The following is a 21,753-nucleotide window of genomic DNA, read 5'->3' on the forward strand; positions in this document are numbered from 1 at the left end:
TTGCAAGTCCTAACTTTAAAAAATTATATTTTAGAATTGCTGATTTATTGGAATAATATTGATTTTAGTAATTGATCTTGTAGTCGCAACCTTGTTGAAACTTTTGACTACTTCTAATCATTTCCCTAAAGATTCTCTTGCAATTTTTTCTTTAGATAATCATACCCCACATGAATAAGGGTAGTTTTAGTTCCTCCTTTAAGACCCTTATGCCTTTAATGTTCTTGCTTGCACTGCAAAGGACCCTTTGCAGCCTGGGTGGGCCCTCTATCACTGTGTTGGGCAGAAGCAGTGCTAGGCCTCATTTTCTTGATCCTAATGTAAAGTATTTCTAAAAAAGATTTTATTTATTGATTTTTAGACAAAGGGAGGGAGGGGGCAAGAGAGGGAGGGAAACATCAAGGTGCAAGATATACTTTGATTACTTGCCTCTCGTGCACCCCCAACTGGGGACCAGGTCTGCAACCCAGGCATGTACCCTGAACCAGACATCAAACCAGTGACTTTTTGGCTCACAGGCTGGTGCTCAATCCACTGAACCACACCAGTCAGGACTTCAACACTCTCCTTTTCTACGTGTTTTGTTTGCTTTGCTGTGTGTATATAGGGCAGCATTCTCCAAAACAGAGGAAAGAAGAGTATTTTCCTTAGAGATGTGCCTTGCAGGTGCTGTCCCATCATTTACTGAACTCTGAGCCAGAGTAGAAAATAGAGGTAGAAAGATGAATAACCATGAGTAAAGATGAATAAACTCTGCCTTCAGGAGTTTACAGGTCCGTCCATCCACAGCGCTGTTAGGAGACTGGAAGTTGCCGCCCACTGGCAGGACTGCACCAACTGCAGACAAGCAGAAGTGGGCGGAGGAAGCCCCAAATGGGCTCTGGAGGTGGTGGGCCAGATGAAGGATCCCAGGCCACTTTCATGTCTTCGACATGGAAGGCAGCTCCCTTGCCATTCCACTTTCTCTAAGCCCGGAGAGAATAAAAGATCCTTTCTATTACTATAGCACAGTGATTCTCAACTTTTTGTCATCTCATGGCATACATAAACTGCAGTAAAATTCTGCAGCAGACCAAAAAAATACCTATAGTTTTGTCAGTCTGATCAAAAATAGGCATAAGTTTGATTTACCGCCCCCCCAATAATTACCTACCTTGTTTCCAACAAAGTGACTTTTTAAAATATCAGGTGCCTATACTTGTATATAAGGATTTCTGATACCAAGGGTTAATCAATCAGATGCAGCTTTATTATACAGCATGACCAGTAAAATGCATGACCATTATAACCTATACATTTATTTATTTATTTTATTTAAATATATTTTATTGATTATACCATTACAGTTGTTCTATTCCCCACCGTCATTCTCCTCCAACCTATATATTTATGGTTGAAGACGAGACAGTCACACCAGAGGACTATTGTGTTGGCTACCCTCATTTTTTTATTTGACAATCTAAGGGAAAAATAGGCCAGTGCCCCTGACTAAACAGTCAGGTACTGCATGTTTTAAAAATTCTTGCAGTACCCAGGTTGAAAACTGCGGCTTCAGCAGATACAGTCCAAGGTGGGTCTTCACACTCCCAGCACCTCACGCCCCTCTTAAGGAGCTACTGCGCCATCCAGCGGAGCAAGGGCCACCACACCCCAAAGAATCGCCTCGAAGTGCCCAACACCAGCAGTCATCCTTAGGAACCCGTGGGCTCCGGCCCCGCCCCCTAGACGGAGTCCCGCCTTCCACGCAATCTCGTCCTGAAGCAGGATTGGTTGGCTCCTGTGCGTGAGCCGATGCGCTGTGGGGCGGGGCGGAGGAGCTTCGTCGTGTAGGCCTCAGCTGTGTGTCTTGGGTCGCCGCCCCCACTGCTTTGCTGTGTCCGCCCCTCGCCTGTCTTCAGAGGATACGGGCGACAGCCGGGGCTTCGGGTGGCCTTGCAGCCGCCAAACGTCTCCGCGGAGCTGCCCCTTCCAGCTGGCTGCTCTCGTCGGCGGGGTCCAGGTCGGGGAGGAAAATGGCGCCGGCGCCCCGAGGCGTCCGGGAGGAGCCGCTGCTGCAGTGTGGGTCCCGACCTCTTTCCCGGCTCCTTTTCGTTGCCCAGGCCTTCGTCCTCCTGCTGCCGGCCCCCCGGGCGGGCGGCTGCCCCGCGCCCTGCACCTGCCGCCCCTCTTTGCTGGACTGCAGTCGCAGGAAACTGCCAGCGCCGAGCTGGAGGGTACTGTCGAGCCCACTGCCCCCCAACGCTGCCAGCCTGTGAGTGGGGCTGCGGGGCGGGGTTGGGGTTCTGAGGAAAGGGCAGCTCCCTTCCCAAGGGGACCGGAGGGGGAGAGGCCTGGTCGGAGGGCGCGGTCGGGAGCCTAAGGTGTGAAGAGAGAGGCCATTACAGTGTGGTGAACTTGGCGGGCGATTGTTGAGGTTCTGGAGTTAAAATTTGGGGGCCGCGGAGGCTATGAGCCCTGGGCTGGGGAGGAGCGTGGGTGGGGATGTTGTTAAGGCGTCACTTGTCCTGGCGACCGGCACTGGCTCCAGATGGTTGGGGCTCCTCGCCCACTTGGGGCTGCATCATCCAGTCCAGGGTGTACGTCGGCCTGAATGGGTCCCCAGGCACGTGATTTTACAACCACGACCGCCGAAGACACACGGACTGTCTTTCGCATTTTGGCTCGATTTGTGCTGTAACAAGGTTCAAACTAAAATGTGCGAGGAGAGCCAGTACTGCCCGGAACACGTTATCTTTTATAAGTAGCATCCTTGGTCTAATTTAGGGAAGGAGCATTCTTTCCCAAATCATGTCATGCTCTAACTGTTTTCAGTGCATTTGTTGTAGCAAAGAACCTAAAAAATCAGCCCTCTCTGTTTATGTATGACGAGCAAGTGCAGTGATTGGTTGAATTCTTCTGGAGACTCCACTGCCCAGTGCTCTTTCTGACGGGCCTGTGCTAGTGGCCCCTGGAGAGCTCACTGGTCTGAGTCAGCCTGGTGGCATTGGGAGCAACAGTAGGTAATAAATGCTGCAATTACGGGGCTTCTTAACCACTAACACAGTTGTTTCTCTGCCGCTAACTGAGCAATTCCTTTATTAATTGACTGCCTTCTAGTACAGTCGGATCCAAAAGAGAGTTGTCACAGAAAAGACTAGCTTTAGGTGCAATTAAAATATGAGGGTCTCTTTGGATTTGTAGTGGGAAATAGTATACAAATGCAAGGTTCCTTTCCGCTGCAGAGGTCATTTCATGCATTTGCAAATAGATTAGGATAGATAGGAAAGAAAGCTACCTCAAATTCCTTAAGAAAATTAAGGTAACTTAAACAGCAAAATGCTGTGGTAGATAGACATGTAATATAATGTTTTCTGTTTTGAGCTGTGACACCCTTCTGGTTCTGTTGATGCAAATAAAATTTAGAAATTCATATCAGTATGTAACATAGTCTGAATTAAACCTAGCACAGCATCTTTGTAATGCAGCACATGCCTTTTTTCTAAGAAATTCTTGGAACAGCTACCTGATTATGACAGAATAAATCTGGTGCAGGTTTAAAAACAACACAGCTTCATTTAGTTGTCACTGAGATAAATTAAGATCCTCCAATGGTATGTAAACAGTAATTAGAAATACTTTTATGTAAGATATATGTGTTCTATGACTAGGTTTGATTTTTGTTTAATCAAGATAAATTTCTTGAAGCCAAATGATGTTCAAAATTTTGTAATGTTCTAGAATGAAATCGACATTTTCAGTTTAAGTGAAATGCCTTGGAGAGCAGTTCTGTTCTAGAAATGTAATTGGGTGGAAAGTTTTACATTAGCAGAAGAACTGCTAGAATATTGAAAGATGGGATTGTGCAGTTTTAAACTGAGAAATGTAACAGTCTTCAGCAATTAAACCACCTGGTGCACATGGGTTTCTTTATGTAATTTTGAATTTTTAAAGCACATGTAATGCTTAAATGTAATAGTGATTCAAACTCCAATGCTCAGACTTGTGGCCATCATCAAAAAGATCGTAGAAGAAGTTCATTAATCCTGGTTTTTGAAATATATCTGCCCCCCGATCCTGGCACAGAGCTCCTGAAGCTCTTACAATTTCCCAAGTGATAAGAGTACTAGAAGGAGCCTTCTTTCTAATATTTGGTCTTTGACCTTGTTTCTTGACATAGGGCTCTTAAGACCCTTGTCATTTTGGGTGATAGAAGTGTCTTTTGATCGAATGAGGCAATTCTTGGTGGGTTCCTGGATGGCTTCAGGATGGGGTCTGGTCACTAGAAAGACCAGTCTGTCGCTAGAAGTTTCGGACTTTCAGCCCCACTCCTTTTCATCCTGGAAGGGGAGAGGGGCTGCAGATTGAGCTAATAGTTAATTATGTCTCTGTGAGGAAGTCAAAATAAAAAATCCCCAAATCTCAGGTTCAGACAGTTTCTGGGTTGGTGAGCACATTTATGTGCCATGAAGGTGGTGCACCCCGACTCCACAGGGACAGAAGCTCCTTTGCTGGACCCTTTTGGACCTCTCCCTATGTATTTCTTCATTTAACTGTTAGTGCCCTTTATAGTGGCTTTTACTGTGTAATAAACCAATAAATGTAGTGAGTATTTCTCTGAGTTCCGTGAGCTGTTCTATCAGGTGATTGAATCTAATGACGGGGTATGGGAACCTCCAATTTGTAGCCAAGTGGGACAGAAGTTGTGGGTACTGTGGGGTCCTACTGATTGTGGTTGGTGGCTGAAGTGGGGTGCAGTGTTGTGGAACTGAGAGCCCTTACCCTGTGAGGTAGGTCTGCACTAACTCCAGTTAGTGTCTGAATTGAATTGCAAGACACCTGGCCGGTGTCGGAGAAGTGGTTGGCATGGGGAAGAAAAAAGCCCATCGGTGTCAGAAGTATTCTGTGTGTGAGTAAAGGAAGAAATGTGACAATTCTTTGCTTCATCAAAGTTTAGTCAGGCTCCTGAACTTTCTCCTAGGCCATCTGTGCACATCCTTGTAAAATGCAATTTCAGCAGGAACCCTGCTGTATCAGTTTAGCAAGAAGGCACTACCCTCCATAATTTGATTGGATTCTTCTCCTATACCAGGGGTGTCAGACTCATTCTCACTGGGGGCCACATCGGCCTCATGGCTGCTTTCAAAGGGCCGAATGTAACTTTAGGACTGTATAAACGGAACTGCTCCTTAACTAAGGGCAAGGAGCTGGACACTGCCGCTGGGTAGAAACAAGGTGCCAGGCCGCACAAAACAACAAGATGGAGGCCGGATTCGGCCCGCAGGCCTTGTGTTTGCCACTTGTGCCCTATACCATGTCCCAGGTGGGGTCTGATCACCCTGACCTGCTCCCAGCCAGAGTCCTGTTTGGTCTGGTTAGTCAGAACCCTCTTATGTCTGTTGTTTTCTCTTAGTTTTTCATCCACTTGACCCCACGCTGCTCCTGAGCTTTAAATTGCCATATACACAGGCAGTAGGTATTTGGAGTTGAGCCCACTGTCTTACTTACATTAAAAAATTTCATTGCAGTGGTCCCTGTGCCTAGCTCTCCATTCCCCAAAGTCTTCCTTACCATGCTTTAACAAGTATCATTGAATCTTTTTTTCCTTTTAACAGTTATGGTGCCACAACTCCGATAGGATCAGATTCATCATTGGACCCCCGGACCTCTCACCCAGGACCCTAAGTGCATACCTTTGAAGCCCTTATCTTCCTCCTGACTGATGGATCGGGGATCCATTGGTGAGTCCGACTCCTGAGCCATTGCTCCGGACAAATGTCCGTGTAAGCTGGTAAGGACAGACTTTTGACTCTTAAGAGTCAGAGTGTAGACTGGAGGAGAGGATAGAGCCCCAGATAAACCCAGACTGGGTTAGGGCCCCAGGTATTCCTGTTGGTGAGAAGGTCCTTTAGAGTCCCAGGCAAGCAGCTGTTTGCAAGAAGTTGGGTTAGAGCCCTAGGCTTCTTTGTTTGAAAGATACCCACTGGGCTGGAAGTCACTTCTGGCTTTCTTTTTGATTATTTCCTGACTTCTCGCACTGGCAGTCTTTCTCTCTGTGACACCTCTCTGTTTTCTCTACTGGATCCTGAAACTTCTCCGTAGAAAAGGACTCCCTTGTCGAACCCCTGCTGGCTGTCCTCTCCACCAGTTCTGTGAACTTCCATTTGTGTTGGCGTGCTTTTGCTGAGAATAGTGTGGAACTTCATTGGCCTCTTTGGGAAACTTGACATCTCCTCCCACTGGCTCCCCTAAGATGTCTCCTTTTCCATTCCTTCTGCTGCTAATTTCTCCTCTGAGCACCTTCAGTCTTCCCTCCAGTTCCCTTGAATCCGTTGGTATGTCTCCCTCCAAACCCCTCTGACCCTTTTCCCTGCCTGTAGTCACTTGAACTCTGGGCTCCCTGCTCTCCCCTGGGGGCTGTGAAGGGACTTAGGAACCCACAAAAGCAGCTACTTGAGGCCAAAAAGGAAAAGGCTGTTCGGAAGTAGGCAGGGTGTTTGGTTAGTTGAATGAGCTTTGGAAACATCCAGAAAGTTGTTAGATGTCTCCTTGATCACCTGCAGTTTGGTCCACAGCCTCCAGAAGATTACGTATCAGGGCAAGGGAGGGTCTGGAAGGCAGACTCTACAAAACTGGTAACAGATAACCTAACTTGTCCCTTTTGCCAGAAACACAGTTTGCATAAAAATACAAAGTTGAGGAAAGACAAGAGTTAATGATTTATGAATCAGTGAGTTTGTACTGATGGCTGAAATATTAGAATGTAAGCCATAAGATTTCTATTTGTGTACTTACATTATAGGTGTATGATATTTTTCTATCTCTAAATGGTATTACCCACTTAATTTAAAAAGTGTCTTGAAGGGGTTCTGTGCAAATTGGCTTAGAGATAAATGAGTACTCAATGTAAATCGAATGTTCTAGAAGGTCTCAGAAATAGAGAAACTAAGCCAATGTTTTAACTTTACATGATCCAGGAGAATTTTTCATGAATAAAGCTAATGTGAAAGTTGTTGGTAACATAAGGACAGGCATGTCTTTAGACTTGTCAGCATGAAGTATAACGCAGGCATGCAACGGTTTTTCTGCCTAGGTTTGCTAGTCAAACAAGCTTGTTACCTGTGCCCAATACAGATAGGTATTTAAGGTAGCTTGTTAGGATTATAAAACTATAAATCCAAACTAAGAATAAAGTATACAATAAAAATAAATTGCTTGATGTATTTTAAGCACATCAGTACAAAAAGAAATAGGGAGAAAGACCATGCATATTTAACCTTTTAGGTATTTGCCTTTTTGACTGCTTAACATGCATTATGTTGTAAAAATAGGTAATAGAAGCCCTGGCGGGTGTAGCTCAGTGGATTGAGCACAGGCTTGTGAAGCAAATGGTCACCAGTTCAATTCCCAGTCAGGACACATGCTTGGGTTGCAGGCCACGTCCCCAGTAGGGGACACATGAGAGGCAACCACACATTGATGTTTCTCTCCCTCTCTTTCTCCTTCCTGCCCCCTCTCTCTAAAAATAAGTAAATAAAATATTTTTAAAAATAGGTAATAGGTAAATAATGTAAGATGATAGCTAGCTTTGTTTAGTGTTACGTCTGCCTAAAATAAAAATTTTGGTCTTCTTTAAGTAAGATAAACTACTGAAATATTCATTACTGAACCTAAGTATAAGTTTATATATTTTTGGCATTTTGTTTTTATCTAGTAGAAGCTAAAGATATTTGGGTCTATTAGTACAGGGGCCCTTTGCCACATTGCAGAATTGTACTGTGAGGAATCGAATGCCTCTAGAAATTGTGAAATTGAGTATTCATAAATTGGTCTGTAGAATATGAATATATGACAGACCACAGTCATCTACTTTCTAGTTTTTCCCTGTAAAGGAAAGGCTACGAATAGTTAAAAATTGTAATTATTAGATGTGAATGAAATTACTAGAAATCATAGGAACGAAGAGAAGCAACTTTGTTTAAAAAAAAGCAGTTTAAATACATACACTTTGCATACATTAAAGTATGCAAAGTGTATGTATTTTGTTCAGGGGGAAAAAGTAATTTTTAAAAATATATATTTATTTATTTTTAAGAGGGGAAGGGAAGGAGAGAGGAAGAAAAACACGAATGTATGGTTGCTTCTCGTGCATCGCCTGCTGGGAACTGGCCCCCACTGGGAATTGGCCTGGAACCTAGGCATGTGCCCTGACTGGGAATCGAACTGCGAAAAGTAATTTTATTTTAAGATAGACTGACTGCTAGTTGCGGAATGAGAAAGAGAGATACAGGACAAAAACTGAATGGATATTAGAAAAATAGTTGTAGAAGATTTGTAGAAAAGGAGTTTGATGAGTGGTCAAGTTGCTAAGATTGAATGGAATTATTTATAAGTTGAAAAATTGAACTTAATTATTGTAAGTGTATTGATATAAAACTAGAATGCTGACGTTTTCTTGGAATATTGGTCTGCTCTCATTAGGAAGTTGTAGCCCTGACTGGTGTAGCTCAGTGGATTGAGCGCTGGTCTGCAAACCAAAGGTCACTGCTTTGATTTCCAGTCAGGGCACATGCCTGGGTTGAGGACTGGTCCCCAGTTGTGGGCGTGCGAGAGGCAACCAAACATTGATGTTTCTCTACCTCTCTTTCTCCCTCTCTTTTTTTTCTCTCTAGAAGTAAATAATAAAATCTTAAAAGAATTGTAAAAAGCTTAATTTCTTGTGCTTTGTGTTGTCTTTATCAGATGGTATTTTTTAAAAAAGAAAAGAAAGAAAACATGAGTCTTCTCGATATTCAAAGAGCTTTTTTTTTTTAAACAACTGTATTTTCTGGTTTTGCCTTTGAAGTAGTTTGTCACTTTGTTTAAATGAATCACTAAGTATTGTTTCATAGTGACCTGTGATCTTATTTAGTCAGGTGTTTATAACCTTTTGACATTTTTGACCATTTTCCAAAATCAAATTCCAAATGGAGTTTTTTTGACCTCAAACTAATAACCCAGAGATTTTCTAGAGAGCCCCTAGCAAAATCTCAAAGAATCTGTCTCTTGTGTTGTGAGAGGAGATGTGTTACACTGACCAGGTTTATTTGGTGTGTTAAATTCCCTGGGAAGCATTGACATATAAGAAATGATGACGGCCCTTCTTAGGTTATGTATGTATGGGTATGTGTTACTGATGTATTTCAGAAATACGTGGAGTTCATAGACAACAACCATATTGACAGATTTCTGTTCATCAGGTCAAAGTGTCGTATGCTGCAGGAAGAGCCCAATTCCCTTATCAAATGAACTCTGACTAGAACGTCAGCCACAGCCATTTAAAAATCTTTTTCATTCACAGACAAGTTGTTTTACTCTCATTCTTCTCTGAAAACACTTACAGTCAGCTGTAGGCCAGGATGTCCCATGACGGCATCAGTTGAGTGACTTTTCGCTGTGCCACTGGACTGAGCGTTTCCAGAACTGATGCGGAAGTCAATGAGTTCATAAAACAGTTCTGCCCAAGAACAGGCAGAACAAGAGTTAACTGCATGGAACTGAGCCAGTGCTCTTGGAAAAACTGCTCTGGTGTCTGGCTTAGAGGGTTCCCAGCCTTACACGTGAGGAAGGAAGGTCACTTTAAAAAAAAGACTTAATTTACTTATTTTTAGAGAGAGGGAAAGGATGGGGAGAAAGAAAGAGAGAGAAACATTGATGTGGGAGAGATACATGGATCGGTTGCCTCTCACACCCCGCCCAAATGGGGACCTGGCCCGCAACCCAGGCATGTGCCCTGACTGGGAATGGAACTGGTGACCTTTCGGTTTGCAGGCCGGCATTCAGTCCACTGAGCCACGCCAGCCAGGGTGGAAGGTCACTTTCTCATAGGCCTGGGAACCTCAGGATTTGTTAGGAGGGATTTACCCAAATCTCTAGGTATGGGAGGCAGAGTCTGGTGGCTAATTTCTGGATTGACCTCCTAGCCTTGAGAGGCTTTTAAAAGTCTAATCTGAGATTTCTTATGAAGAGTTCCAGCAAAAGTAAACTAACAAAGAGCCTATATGGTCAGTCGGTACCCTTGCTGCACTTATGTAAAAAATTGGGACAAATCTAATGAGAGCACAATTATTTTGTGCACAAGAATTAAAAGTATGACTGTAGAGGAAAAAAAATTTTTTGTTTCAATACAGAACTATAGTGTACTATGGTGGAGTCCATCTTGCACATTTTGCCAGTGTTTACCAAATTCCCAATTCTCTGTGTCCTCTAATACCTGCTATAACTCACCAAACTAATCTTTCCAACTTTTCTCCTGCCCTCCTATCTTGGCATCACTGAAAACTAAAACTGCCCCTTTCCGGAAACCCTACAAGCTGAAGCTGAACGACTTGATACAAACTTAAAAAATAATGACCACAGCAGATTGTGTGTGGGCAACCTTTGTGCCTGCCGCTGAATGGGCCACTCAGAGTCCAGCAGAACACCCGACGGTGTCACCGGAGACATTCAGACTGCAAGCCGGGAAATTCTTCAGATAGCTGCATCATTCTCACTTTGTCGTTCAGAGATGCTTCAAATTCAGATCTGAAAAATCTCAGCTTGCTGCCCTCTGGACTCAGGAGCTGAGTTTCTGACTATTAATTTTTCATTTTCTTTTACTCCCATAGAAACGCTCCCCATTAAATGCCTCACTGCTGGCACCGCCGTGCACACGTCCTCCAGCACCAAGTCCCAGCAGAAACCCACCTGGTCCTTGGTGAACAAAGGCTGCTGAGCGAGAAAATAGACCGATACTATTCAGAGGAAAGAAAAATGCTCTTTCCTCGAACAAGAGAGAGTACTGACAAAGATTCTTTGCTTGACCAAATTTTAGACTCCTGAAAGTGGTCCTCCTAGGCCCATCTGTGTACTTCCTTGTAAAGCGCAGTTTGAGCAAGCACTCCACTAAGTTATTTTAGCAGGAAGCCCCCACCCTTGATATCTGATTAAAGTTCTCATCTTCCACTGTCCCCCAGGTGATGGTTGATCACCCCGGCCTTTCTTTGGGAAGAATTCTGTTAGGTCTGTTAGCCAGAACCCTCCCTCCTCCCGGGTGTTGCCTCTTAGTAATTTTCCATCACTGGCCTTGGCCGACCACCTGCTCCTCGAATATAAGTTCCCGCTTGACCATGCAGTATTCTGAGTTGAGCCCTATCTCTCCCTCCATAGACAAATTTCATCACATTGGTCCCTGTACCAACAGAGATAACCTGTACCACCTTGAATAAGGTCTTACTGGGTTTTAGCAAATGCCATAGAATATTTTCTCCTTTTGACACAGTTTTTTTCCTCGACATTTGGTGTCACAGAAATGAGATTTGCTAGAATGGCTCTGGCTCACGGAAATGCGGTTGGGGAAAAGAAAGGATAAAGGAGTAGGGGGGTGTGGAACCTTCGATTCCTCAGGTCATGTGGTCGTCCATGGCGTGGAGCAGTAGGCTGTGCGGCTCTCGGTTACTAAAGGTAGACGTTATCGGGGAATTTAGAGATGGATCCAATAACCAGAGCATTGGTTCAGTCCTTTGGTTATTACCTCTAATAGCGAACATGGAATTAAAAGAGAGTGCTGGGTCAGACCTTGATGCTAGAACAAGCTCAGATTTCAGAGGGTCTGAGCTTTGGCCACTATCCTCAAAGCTGACCTCCAAGGGAGAGGTTAGGCAAGGACAGCGGGAAGGACCTCTAGACCTCTGGTCACCAAGAAAGGTGGTATGTGGGAAGGGCAAAACCAAGAAACTGGATGAAACCAGGGAGTATGGTGTGAAGGAGTGGTTTCATTTTTTGGATGACTAGCAGCTTCCAGAAGAACCTTTACTAAAATCTACCGCAAGAGTAATTAATTTAGGAGCAGTATCTGGTTTTAAATACTGCAGTAGAGGAAGAGCATGCTTGGTTGATGGAGCATTTATAGCTCATCCTGGAGCACTCACAGGTGGCTGTATGTGACCCAGGCACAAAGGTTATTTCCGAGGGAACAGCCAGGCTGGTGGGCTGCCTCAGCGCCCCTGCAAGTTCTTTCTACCCTGAGAAAGGGACTGCCTGCCCATTTGCCCCATAAATGCCAAGTGGAACACACCTCTCGATAAAGTAAATGGTCAGTTTTCTATATTAGCCTTGTGGTATTATCTTTATGATAACAATATTTACCTGCTGAATATACCTGTTACTGAGTTCATGGTAAATACTGCAGGTGAGGGGGACTCTTTTTCACAGACACCCCGTATAACCTGACTGCTGCAGAACCAGGGGGTAGTCAGGGAAGCTGCTGTCTCAGCTTTGCGACTGGGTCTCAGATGCTAATAGAAACATTAGGTTAACTGAACAGGTGGATGAGTAAAAGCAGAAGAGAGAGTCAGTGCACTGGTCTTAAAAAAGTGAATAAAGCAAATATGTTAGGGACAAAATGAAGGAAAAAGAAAAGGAAGAATCACTGGATTTCCCCCCAGCAGAATAGAAAGCTTTAGAGGGTTATTAAGAAGTGGGGTGAATCAAACAGACATTGATGGGCTAAAAACAAAAGTTTTAATGTAGGACTACCTAGGTTTGGGCGTGCCAGAAGGCTCTCCTGGTCTTCAACTTCAGAGAGCCCCAAACAAGTCTGCTCTATTTACTTCAGTTTGGTGGGATTAAAGGTCCAAAAGCAGAGGTTACAGTGAGAAACCTGACCAGCAATTGCTTGAGATACTGGTCAGGCAGATTAAATTAGATAAAAATTGACATAAGGGCCAGAGTAGCTTGGCTGAACTGATGGGGGCGGGGGCGGGGGAGGGTTAGTCCAAAGCTTCTTGTGTAAGAGTGGGTAAAATGGTCAGGAGTTGGAGAAGTCTTCAGGATTCCTTGATATGGGAACCTCTTACATACATGGTGGTACCAAACCCATTGGTGAAGCCATGGTGTAGTTGAGAGATACAAAAGTTGCAATGTTAAATAGGCTTTATGTAAAGAAATTGTGTCTCCTTTATGTGAATTTATTATGGAAATTATGTTATATCTGACTGGGGAACACTTATCCCTATGTGGTATTGTAAAACCAAAACCTATTAATAAGTCCTAATGGGGCTTACAGCAAGGACTGTGAGGTCAAAGTTTGTAGCATGCATGTTTGAAGAGGCTTATACTTGATTGTATCATGGAGGCGAACAATGTATCTGACTGGGGAGTGTTTCCTCTACCTGATATTGTAAAACCGAAGGCATATAAACCCACCCTTCAGACAACATTAGTCGGACATTCTAAATGGGAACCAGTAAGATTGCCCGCACCACGCAATGTCCAGTGGAAGGTGTAGTGCTGGTACAGACACATTCTCCTTGTGGTGGCCCTGCGTGCACGCAGCAGATGGGGCTTAGGGCACAAGCCTCTGAGTGTCTCTGGAGCGACTGTGATCTGGAGACTTTGGACTGGAGCATTCCATTTGAAGGGCAATTATTTGCTTGTTCTTGGACATTAATTGAAACCACCATGATGACTAAAAGTCATAAAATAATTGTGAAACCTGAAATACCATGATGTCTTGCATAATGTCAGATATACACTCCAGTGGTGCTCAGAAGAGTCCGTAGAAAATGGAAATGGTTTAGGCATGGTCACTGTGCCACCTGGGGAATGCACGGAGAGACTGAAGGACAGAGAGTCCTTCCCTGACTGACTTTGGAGCTGTACTAGCTTCTGTGGTCCCGTGGGCACTGCCCCCACGGACAGTGTGTAACCGACCAACAGGAGCTGCTTGGTCTGTGGGTGGCGGCTCCAAGATGAGTGGCTAATGCCCTGTTTGGAAGGCTGCCCCTCCAAGGGGGGTAAGGACAGGTTGGCCCGGTGGGCTGAGTTCCCATGCTGCTCTCCTAGCAGTGATGGAAGAACAACAGGGTCAACAGCCAGTGTGTGTTGGGGTTTTTACAGTGGTACTAACTCGTGGGCAGTGGCTGGGGTCTGGCTGCAGGTCAGGCAGAAGAGCAGTGGAAACCTGGTCTAGAAAGGGATGTCCACGTGGGGTGTAGACAGTCCTGTGGAAATCACGCTGAGACTCTGCGGGGTGCGTTAAAACAGGACATGTTGATTACCATCAGAAGGACCCCTTCCAGGCTTAGCAGGTGATTGGAATCAACAAGCAGATATCCCTGTGACTCCATGAAGTGGGTAGATAGGGGGGCACTGCAGCAGTGCAGAGATCGGCAGAATTTACATGGGCTCCTCTTGCACCTTCTGAGGCTCAGAATGCTGGTGAGCTCTGTTCTGGCTGCCAGGAAAAGAGACAGACTGCAGATGGCTATGTGGCAGATTATCTGGTGGGAAGGCCCTGAGCGGAGCTGGCAATTGAAACCGATGCCGATACAGCCCTTGGGGACTACAAATGGGGCGTGACTGGAATGTGCCCACGGTGCTTTATCTGATGGCACTTGCAAATGCTCAGGGTGCTATAAATGAACCAGATGGCAGCTAATTGTACAAGTTTGGCTGGCTGGCCATGATTTCTGGAGACCAGGGGATACGCTTTACAACCCATAATGCCCAACAGTAAGCAGGGAGATGTCCTCAGAGTACAGTAAGTCTTCACTTCACGTCACCGACGGGTTCCCGGAACTGTGGCGAGGTGATGTATGATGAAACTGGTTTTACTGTAGGCTCATTGTTGATACAAACAGATTTCTGCAGCATCTCATCACTGTTACAGGGGCATGATGGTTTTGAGGACGTGCCGTAGCAGTGGGATAGAGAATTAGGATGGGCACTGAAAGCACTGGTTGTCTACCAAGGGGGGAGGTAAAGATGGGAAGGAGTGGCTTACACACTGTCCTGAGAGTGTGCTCACACCCAGCGTCTGGTGGCCCCAGGGGTGGAGTTAGAGTCCTCTATTTCTGTGGATGCAAAGAAGCGGGGGTGGGGCAGGTTGCTGGAAGGATGATGCAGTTCTCTCTAATGGGGGAGTATGTTGGCATAACGACTGTACTATTTTCTTCTCCATGCACCTCAGCATTTTTTTCCTGCTTGATGAAGTGGCCATAGGACCAGGGCTGCAAAATGCAGGTGCTGGGAACAGGGATGATGCCTAACGAGAAATTATGTTTTTAAGTTTTGGGTCAGAATTCCTGAGGGCCTAATGGGGTAGATTATGCCTTCACCCCCATCTAGCAAAATTGAGGCTAACAGTGAATGCCAGTATATTGACTGCTGGTAAAAAAAAATAGCTCAGTAGTTCTTGCACCTGTGTGACTTTACCCTAACTGAGTGGGGGGACTGAGGAGAGGCAGTTGCTAGACTAGTATTGCTGTTTGCAGTCTGGACCAGCTCAGTGGCTGAACCTGATGTCCCTTCCAAGGATGGGAGGGTTTGGGTGTAAATGTCGAGAAGGAGCAATAGTAGCTGAGGGTTAAGGAACAAGTAAGTGGTTGTGGAGTTGGGCGAATCCAATTTAATACCTCGGGAGGGGCTCACGTAGGAGACAGTGTTGCCCGTTAGCTCAGGTATACCAGTCAACTGAAAGGGTGGAACCCTGTGTTTGCCCAGACCCCTCCCACCTGGGAAGCTTACAGCACTGAGTGGAAGCCTGCGAACTCAAGTGGCCTTACCTGGAAGACATTTTTCACTTCCAGTGTTTTGCTGTTAGGGGTTCTGTGGCCAGACACTAAGAGGGTGGGCTGTGGAATACTAGAAAATACATTCTGGCCTCTGCCCCTGGTTCCTGGCTCAGAGCTCCTGAAGTCCTTGTAATTTCCTAAGTGAGAAGCTCACTTACAGGAGCTTCTTTTGTTCTAATATGTAGTCTTTGGAATTCTTCCTTAATTGCTTCAAACCACAAAGTGGTAAACTAAAAATGAATCCTTTTTAAAAAGGTACAGATTAGAATTTCTTTCCATTTAAGGGCCCTCATGTTTTCCTTGGTTGTTACTGTCTACCTTTATTTTCCATTTCCTCCTTCCATTTGTGTCCATGTTTTCACCACACTTCTTAGAAGTGAGACTAGCTGTGGGGATGAGTGTGCAGTGCGCTGGAAACCCGTTTGATTCCGATCAGTGCAGGTGGTTCTCCATCGGCCTCTAGGCCTCCATAGGCGGGAATAAGGAGGACACTCTTCCTGCTCTGGAGTGGAGGCTTGCTGTTCCAAGTCTGCACTCCAGAGTGATAACTGTGCTTGTTCTTGGAGAGATTCCGTGCCCTTCTTCCCCCTTAGCCCTCAGATCCTCAGCACCAAGCAGTATCTGCCGTGAGACCATCAGCACTGGTCTTGCTACGCCTGCTACTCTTCCTTACCAGTCTCCATGAGAATCTCAGGGCTTGCAGGTTCTCCCTCCTCTCCCAGAGACACGCCAGCTCAATTCTTGGCTTTGTTTTTATCTTTGTCAGCCATCGTCTTCTGATATGCTGCATGTTTTACTTTGTCTTCTTTTCAGTAGAATTATAAATATCTTCAAGGCATGGATTTTTGTCTGTTCATTCATTGTTGTAATCAGCAATTTTTCAACCAGTGTGCTACAAGAATTTTTAAAACATGCAATACATGACTGTTTAGTCGGGGGCACTGACCTCTTTTCCTTTAGATTGCCAAATTAAAAAAAAATAAAACAAAACAACAGCCAACATAACAATAAGTATCCAGTGTGAATGGCAAAAATATGTATTTTTTCATGTGCCACAGAATTTTACTAATTTATGTGTGCTGTGGGATGAAGAAGGCTGAAGATCTCTGCTGTAGATGAACAGTGACCTGCTGTAGATACTCAGAAATACTTGTTGAGTGAATGCGGTAAATGAGCCTTTTGTGGGAGATAAGGAGAAACTCTCAAAGAAATTAAACAGTTGTCTCTCCTTTGCTTCTCTAATATCTTAAGTTATTTATTTTAAGGTACTTCATTCTCCATAGTAAACATTGTGAATGAATTAGAGTTTTACCTAATCATTTGTATTTTAAGATCATCTTTTTAAAAAGGAAAAATTTGAAATATAAGTACATTATATTACTAATTCTAATTCCCATCTCATACTGTCTGGGATGTTTTGTCTAATCGCACCAAAATCCACAAAAATTTTTGTGTGCACAAATAATCTTTCATTTATTCTAATAATCTCTTTCTTTTTTACTTTTTAGAGATTTTATTTATTTATCTTTAGAGGGGAAGGGAAGGACAGAGGGAGAGAAACATCAATGTATGGTTGCCTCTTGTGCGTCCCTTGCTGAGAACTGGCCTGCAACCCAGGCATGTGCCCTGACTGGGAATCGAATTGCGATCCTTTGGTTCGCAGGTCCACACTCAATCCACTGAGCTATACCAGCCAGGGCTATTTTTTATTTATTTATTTTTAAAATATTTTATTTATTTATTTATTTATTTATTTATATATTTATTTATTTATTTATTTATTTATAGAGAGAGGGGAAGGGAAGGAGAAAGAGAGGGAGAGAAACATCAATGTGTGGTTGCCTCTCACATGGCCCCCACTGGGGACCTGGCCCGCAATCCAGGCATGTGCCCTGACTGGGAATCAAACCACAACGCTTTGGTTCATAGTCCACGCTGAGCTACACCAGCCAGGGCTGAGGAGTTTTTAGTAAATCTACAACTTCACTGGGTCCTGTGAATTTAGAAATACCAGCCACGCATTTCTAAAGTTGGGATCCTTCAAAGGCGTTGTGGATGGCTTTCACAGACCCTGCCTTTTTAGGTGCTGGCAGAAACACCAGTTTTATTCTTTAAAATATGCGGAATGACTGGCAAATCCCTAAGGCGCATTTGGGGGGAGGAGAGTGCACTGCCGTCATGTGTTCAGAGTCTGATGTCTGTTCTTGGCTTGCACACTGTTCTGATGAACTGTTCACTTCCAACAATCATGTCAAAGTACAATGTGCTTTTCTTTCATTGCATTAAAGATTTCAACATATTTCTTCTGTACCCTGGTCTGTTTGGGGATGTGGTAAACAGAAAATGTGAGCCCATGAAATTGAAATCCAGAGGCAATATTTAGTTTACTACTTCACTTCATTGTAGAGGAGCAGTTCCAGGCAGGCAAGGTTTTACCTTTGGAAGTGGATTAGAGCTGCATGTAAATAGGTAAACACTCCGAAAAGTTGACCGTCCTGGACCATCATCCTATTCCGGGTCCAGTATTAGATAATAAACTACTGTTTACACACTGACCTGTGTGCGCTAAGCATTTTATTTATAGCCTTTTAATTTTCTGAGCAATCTAGTGAGGTTGGTACTGCTGTGCTCATTTAACAGTAGAGGAGACCGAAGTTTGGAGCGGTCAAGTAACTGGCCCAAGGTCCCAGAACTGGGCATGCAGAAACTCTGTTCTAAACTTAACTGTAGAATTTATATCCCCTTCGTGGTTGTTGTATTCCCCTTATGGAGCAGTGTTTTCATTCATTAAGAACCCAGGGGAAGGTGATGGAAGAAAATAAAACATGCCTCTCATTCTTCAAGTGAATACTCTCGTCTTCCCACTATCTTCAACTTTTTGGATTCACAGAAGTGTTGTACAGTGTGTTACAAATAAGTAACACAGATGAGGAATAGAAAGTTTAATCTGGAGTAGCATTATGTTTCATGATATAAAAGTTTCCAGGAAGCATTCACTCCCAAAGAAGCCTGTCAGATTCCCCAGAGCTCATTTGCTCCTGTCTTACGCAGTTCTAACAGGCACTAGGGTTCCTGGCCTGTGACAGGAATGAGCAGGAATAAATCTAGAGACATTTCCAAGGCTGACTTTTGGTGTAAAGCTCTTAGTGGTGAAGAAGAAGCAAACTTAAAAGCAGACAATTTTAAGAGTTGTTTTTGCAGTCCTTGTCTTTTAAAAGTAAATTAGGCTAGCCCTGGCTGGTGTAGCTCAGTGGATTGAGCTCGGGCCTGTGAACCACACGATCGCGGTTCGATTCCCAGTCAGGGCACATGCCTGGGTTGCAGGCCAGTTCCCGGCCGGGGATGCATGAAAGGCAACCATACATTGATGTTTCTCTCCCCCTCTCCTTCCCTTCCCCTCTAAAGATAAGTAAATAAAATCTTAAAAAATAATAATAAATAAATAAAAGTGAATTGGGCTAGATGTACTCCAACAACATGAATTTCCCTTTCAAAAGGAAGGGAAAATTATTCTGGATAAATATGTGAAGCATTGTCATACCCAAACTATTGGATATAATGTGTTCTTTTAGCTTTTGCAAAGGACTCCTTTAAAAAAGTTGAGTTATTGTTGAAGCTCACAGTTTTGCCTGTCAGCGCTGCAGATGACTCAAAAACATGCCGTGTGACTGGAGAAGAAAACCCCGGTGTCTGTTGCCTGGGACTTCGCAGTTAGCTTGCAGAACTGATTCTCCTCCTCGGCCTGTGGAGATTGCTCTGTGCATCCTATAAATTATTTACACCCTGATGGTACTAAACGACTACGTTAATGGCACCTCTGGCTCCATGTGATCCCAAGAATGTTAATAATTCATCCTTTATTACAGCTACATCCCTGTAGATTAGTATGAGTGGGAGCTGAGTTTATAATTGAGATAAGGCCTTCTTTGAGACCTTTACTCTTGAAACATTGTATCCATAAATAGATGTTAGTGGTGTGAAAAATAGAGGCAAGATTACTGACTGTTACAAAGCGTTAGACTCTTCAGGTGATGTTGATCAAGCATTAGTTTGCTTAAGTTTTTAACTGCATTTTAGGGTTATGTCAAGGGGAGAATCTTTGAAAGACAGTTCTCTGGTTTGGGACTCTGGCTTAAAAAAAACAGGCAAACTAGCATTACCTTATGCAAAGTAAATGAAATTAATGATTGGCCACTGGGAAAAATAGTGAGAAACTTTAATTTTTAAGATTACCCAAATTCTTAATCTAAGAGTTTTACACCTGATATTTGAAGTCTTCAAATCAGTCTTCTTCAGCCTTTTGGAATTATGTTTATTTTGAGAGAGATGAGGAGGGAAGGAGAAAGAAAGGGAGATAAATTGGACGTGTGAGAGGAACATCGGTCAGTTGCCTCTTGCATGAACCCTGACCAGGGCAGGAACCTGCAACCCACGCAGGTGCCCTGACCGTGAATCTAACTGGGACATTTTGTTTTGCCCGATGACTCCCAACCAATTGAGTCACACCCATCAGGACTTGAGAGTACTAAAAGAAAGTTAATTTATGCATTTCCAATGAGGGCACATATAGTGAAGTTGATGTTGAATTTATGTTTACAGATTTGGAGTGATTCCACTTCCCTGTACTATGAATGTATCTTTTGAAAAAGTCATAAAGGGCCCTGGCTGGTGTGGGTCAGTGGGCTGAATGCCAGCCTGAGAACCAAAAGGTTGTCAGTTCAATTCCCAGTTCAGGGCACATGCCTGGGTTGCAGGCCAGGTCCCTAGTTAAGGGGGCATGTGAGAGGCAACCACACACTGATGCTTCTCTCTACCTCTTTCCCCCTCCTTTCCCCTCGCTCTAAAACTAAATAAATAAAATCTGTAAAAAAAGTCATAAAGAGTACTACTGTTGACAGTGTTTGTGGTCGTAGTATTAGCACAGTGCCTGGTCTGTGGTTCAGTAAATGTTTGCATGAGTAGCTGAGGTTCAAATCAGTCCATATAATTCTAGTTAGATACTTCGTGTTTTGGTAATTTAAACAACTATACCAACTTTTACTGGCTGCTTTCTGTGATAGTACTACTTTGGGAGTGTATTCCAGTTCACTGTTAGTGTTTTTTAATTCATTCAGCGTGGATTTGTTGCAGAAGAGTCCAGAGAGCCTCATTATATGGGATTCTGGCCTATGAGGCCTATATTCTTAAGACAGCATTGCTTTGTACAGAGGCCCCAAAGCATTTCAGGTATCCTTTGGGTGCTATTAAAACACCTTAGAGGTTCTTTAAAGATACTGCAAACGTTCCTCCTTCCTCCGATAGAGACACTGAACCATTTTTTTACTGATACTAAATTCAGTGGTTTATACCACATTGAGTTTGATTTGTTACTTTCTGTTTCTGTAATAATGGTTTTCTTTAAAAGTGATTTATTTGATCATCACTGACGTTCATGAGAGAACTGTAAGGGATGGGTATGGTCAAGAGTTACCGGCCGGGGAGGTTAGGGTAGGGTTTGGAAAGGTGTTAGAAGACTGTTACTACAATGAAAGCCCTCAATCTGTAAAAGAAGAAAATTAAATTTCAGCAAGCATGAGATGTGGAATTAAGTCATTGTATGCTAGTCTGGCATAGAAATGATATTAGTTGTCTACTTGCCAGACAAGCCACTTTGGAGCAGAATATGCAGTATCTAACTTAGAACAGCTGCATTTCTCCTTCAGCTGAAACACCACAGTAAGTACCGTATTTTCCCGTGTATGATGCACATCCATGGTTTGCACACATTTTACATGGGATTATTATGCCTGTTATTATACCCATGGTATGCAGTCATTATACCCCTGTATAATGCGCATCCTTAGTTTTCTCTTAAAAATGTGTGCAAAATACAGTAAACACCTTATCAGTTGTATGGAGTTCTGGGTTTGTTGTTTAGTAGCAAGTGTGAATTGGTATAAAGTTTCTGAATATAAGATTTTATGTGGAGCAAATTCGTGTATTTTATATTTCCCATCACCTCTCCATTAATGAGTGTCCTTGAGCTGATACCTGATGCCATATATCTTGGAATAAAGGTTTTAGAACTTGTGAAAAAGTAATGACTTGATCCAGTCGTAGTTTTGTTATAGTTTAAGTTAAGCTCTTAAATGAAAGTGGCTAGGTTTTACAGATAGACATGGATCTAGCTGAGAACAAATGGTTC

The 21,753-nt window shown here is 43.7% G+C and overlaps 1 protein-coding gene across 2 annotated transcripts in view; it reads left to right on the forward strand.

Annotated features, from left to right (window-relative positions):
- The first annotated feature begins 1,603 nt into the window (after positions 1–1,603).
- Positions 1,604–21,753, forward strand: part of LRIG2 (leucine rich repeats and immunoglobulin like domains 2) — a 48,030-nt gene continuing 27,880 nt past the window's right edge. Inside the window, exons 1-2 of one of the 2 annotated variants that reach the window (XM_037038938.1) lie at positions 2,167–2,251; positions 5,592–5,717. Coding sequence is in view for 1 of the 2 variants with exons in the window: in XM_037038937.1 (XP_036894832.1) it covers positions 2,013–2,251 (239 nt within the window). In the remaining variant the exon portion in view is untranslated. Of the gene's footprint in view, positions 2,252–5,591; positions 5,718–21,753 lie in introns of both variants that reach the window. The other variant, XM_037038937.1, reaches the window with a different exon arrangement.

The sequence above is a fragment of the Sturnira hondurensis genome, unplaced genomic scaffold, assembly GCF_014824575.4.
Source record: "Sturnira hondurensis isolate 20B ecotype Veracruz unplaced genomic scaffold, ASM1482457v3 Scaffold0024822, whole genome shotgun sequence".
NCBI lineage: Eukaryota > Metazoa > Chordata > Mammalia > Chiroptera > Phyllostomidae > Sturnira > Sturnira hondurensis.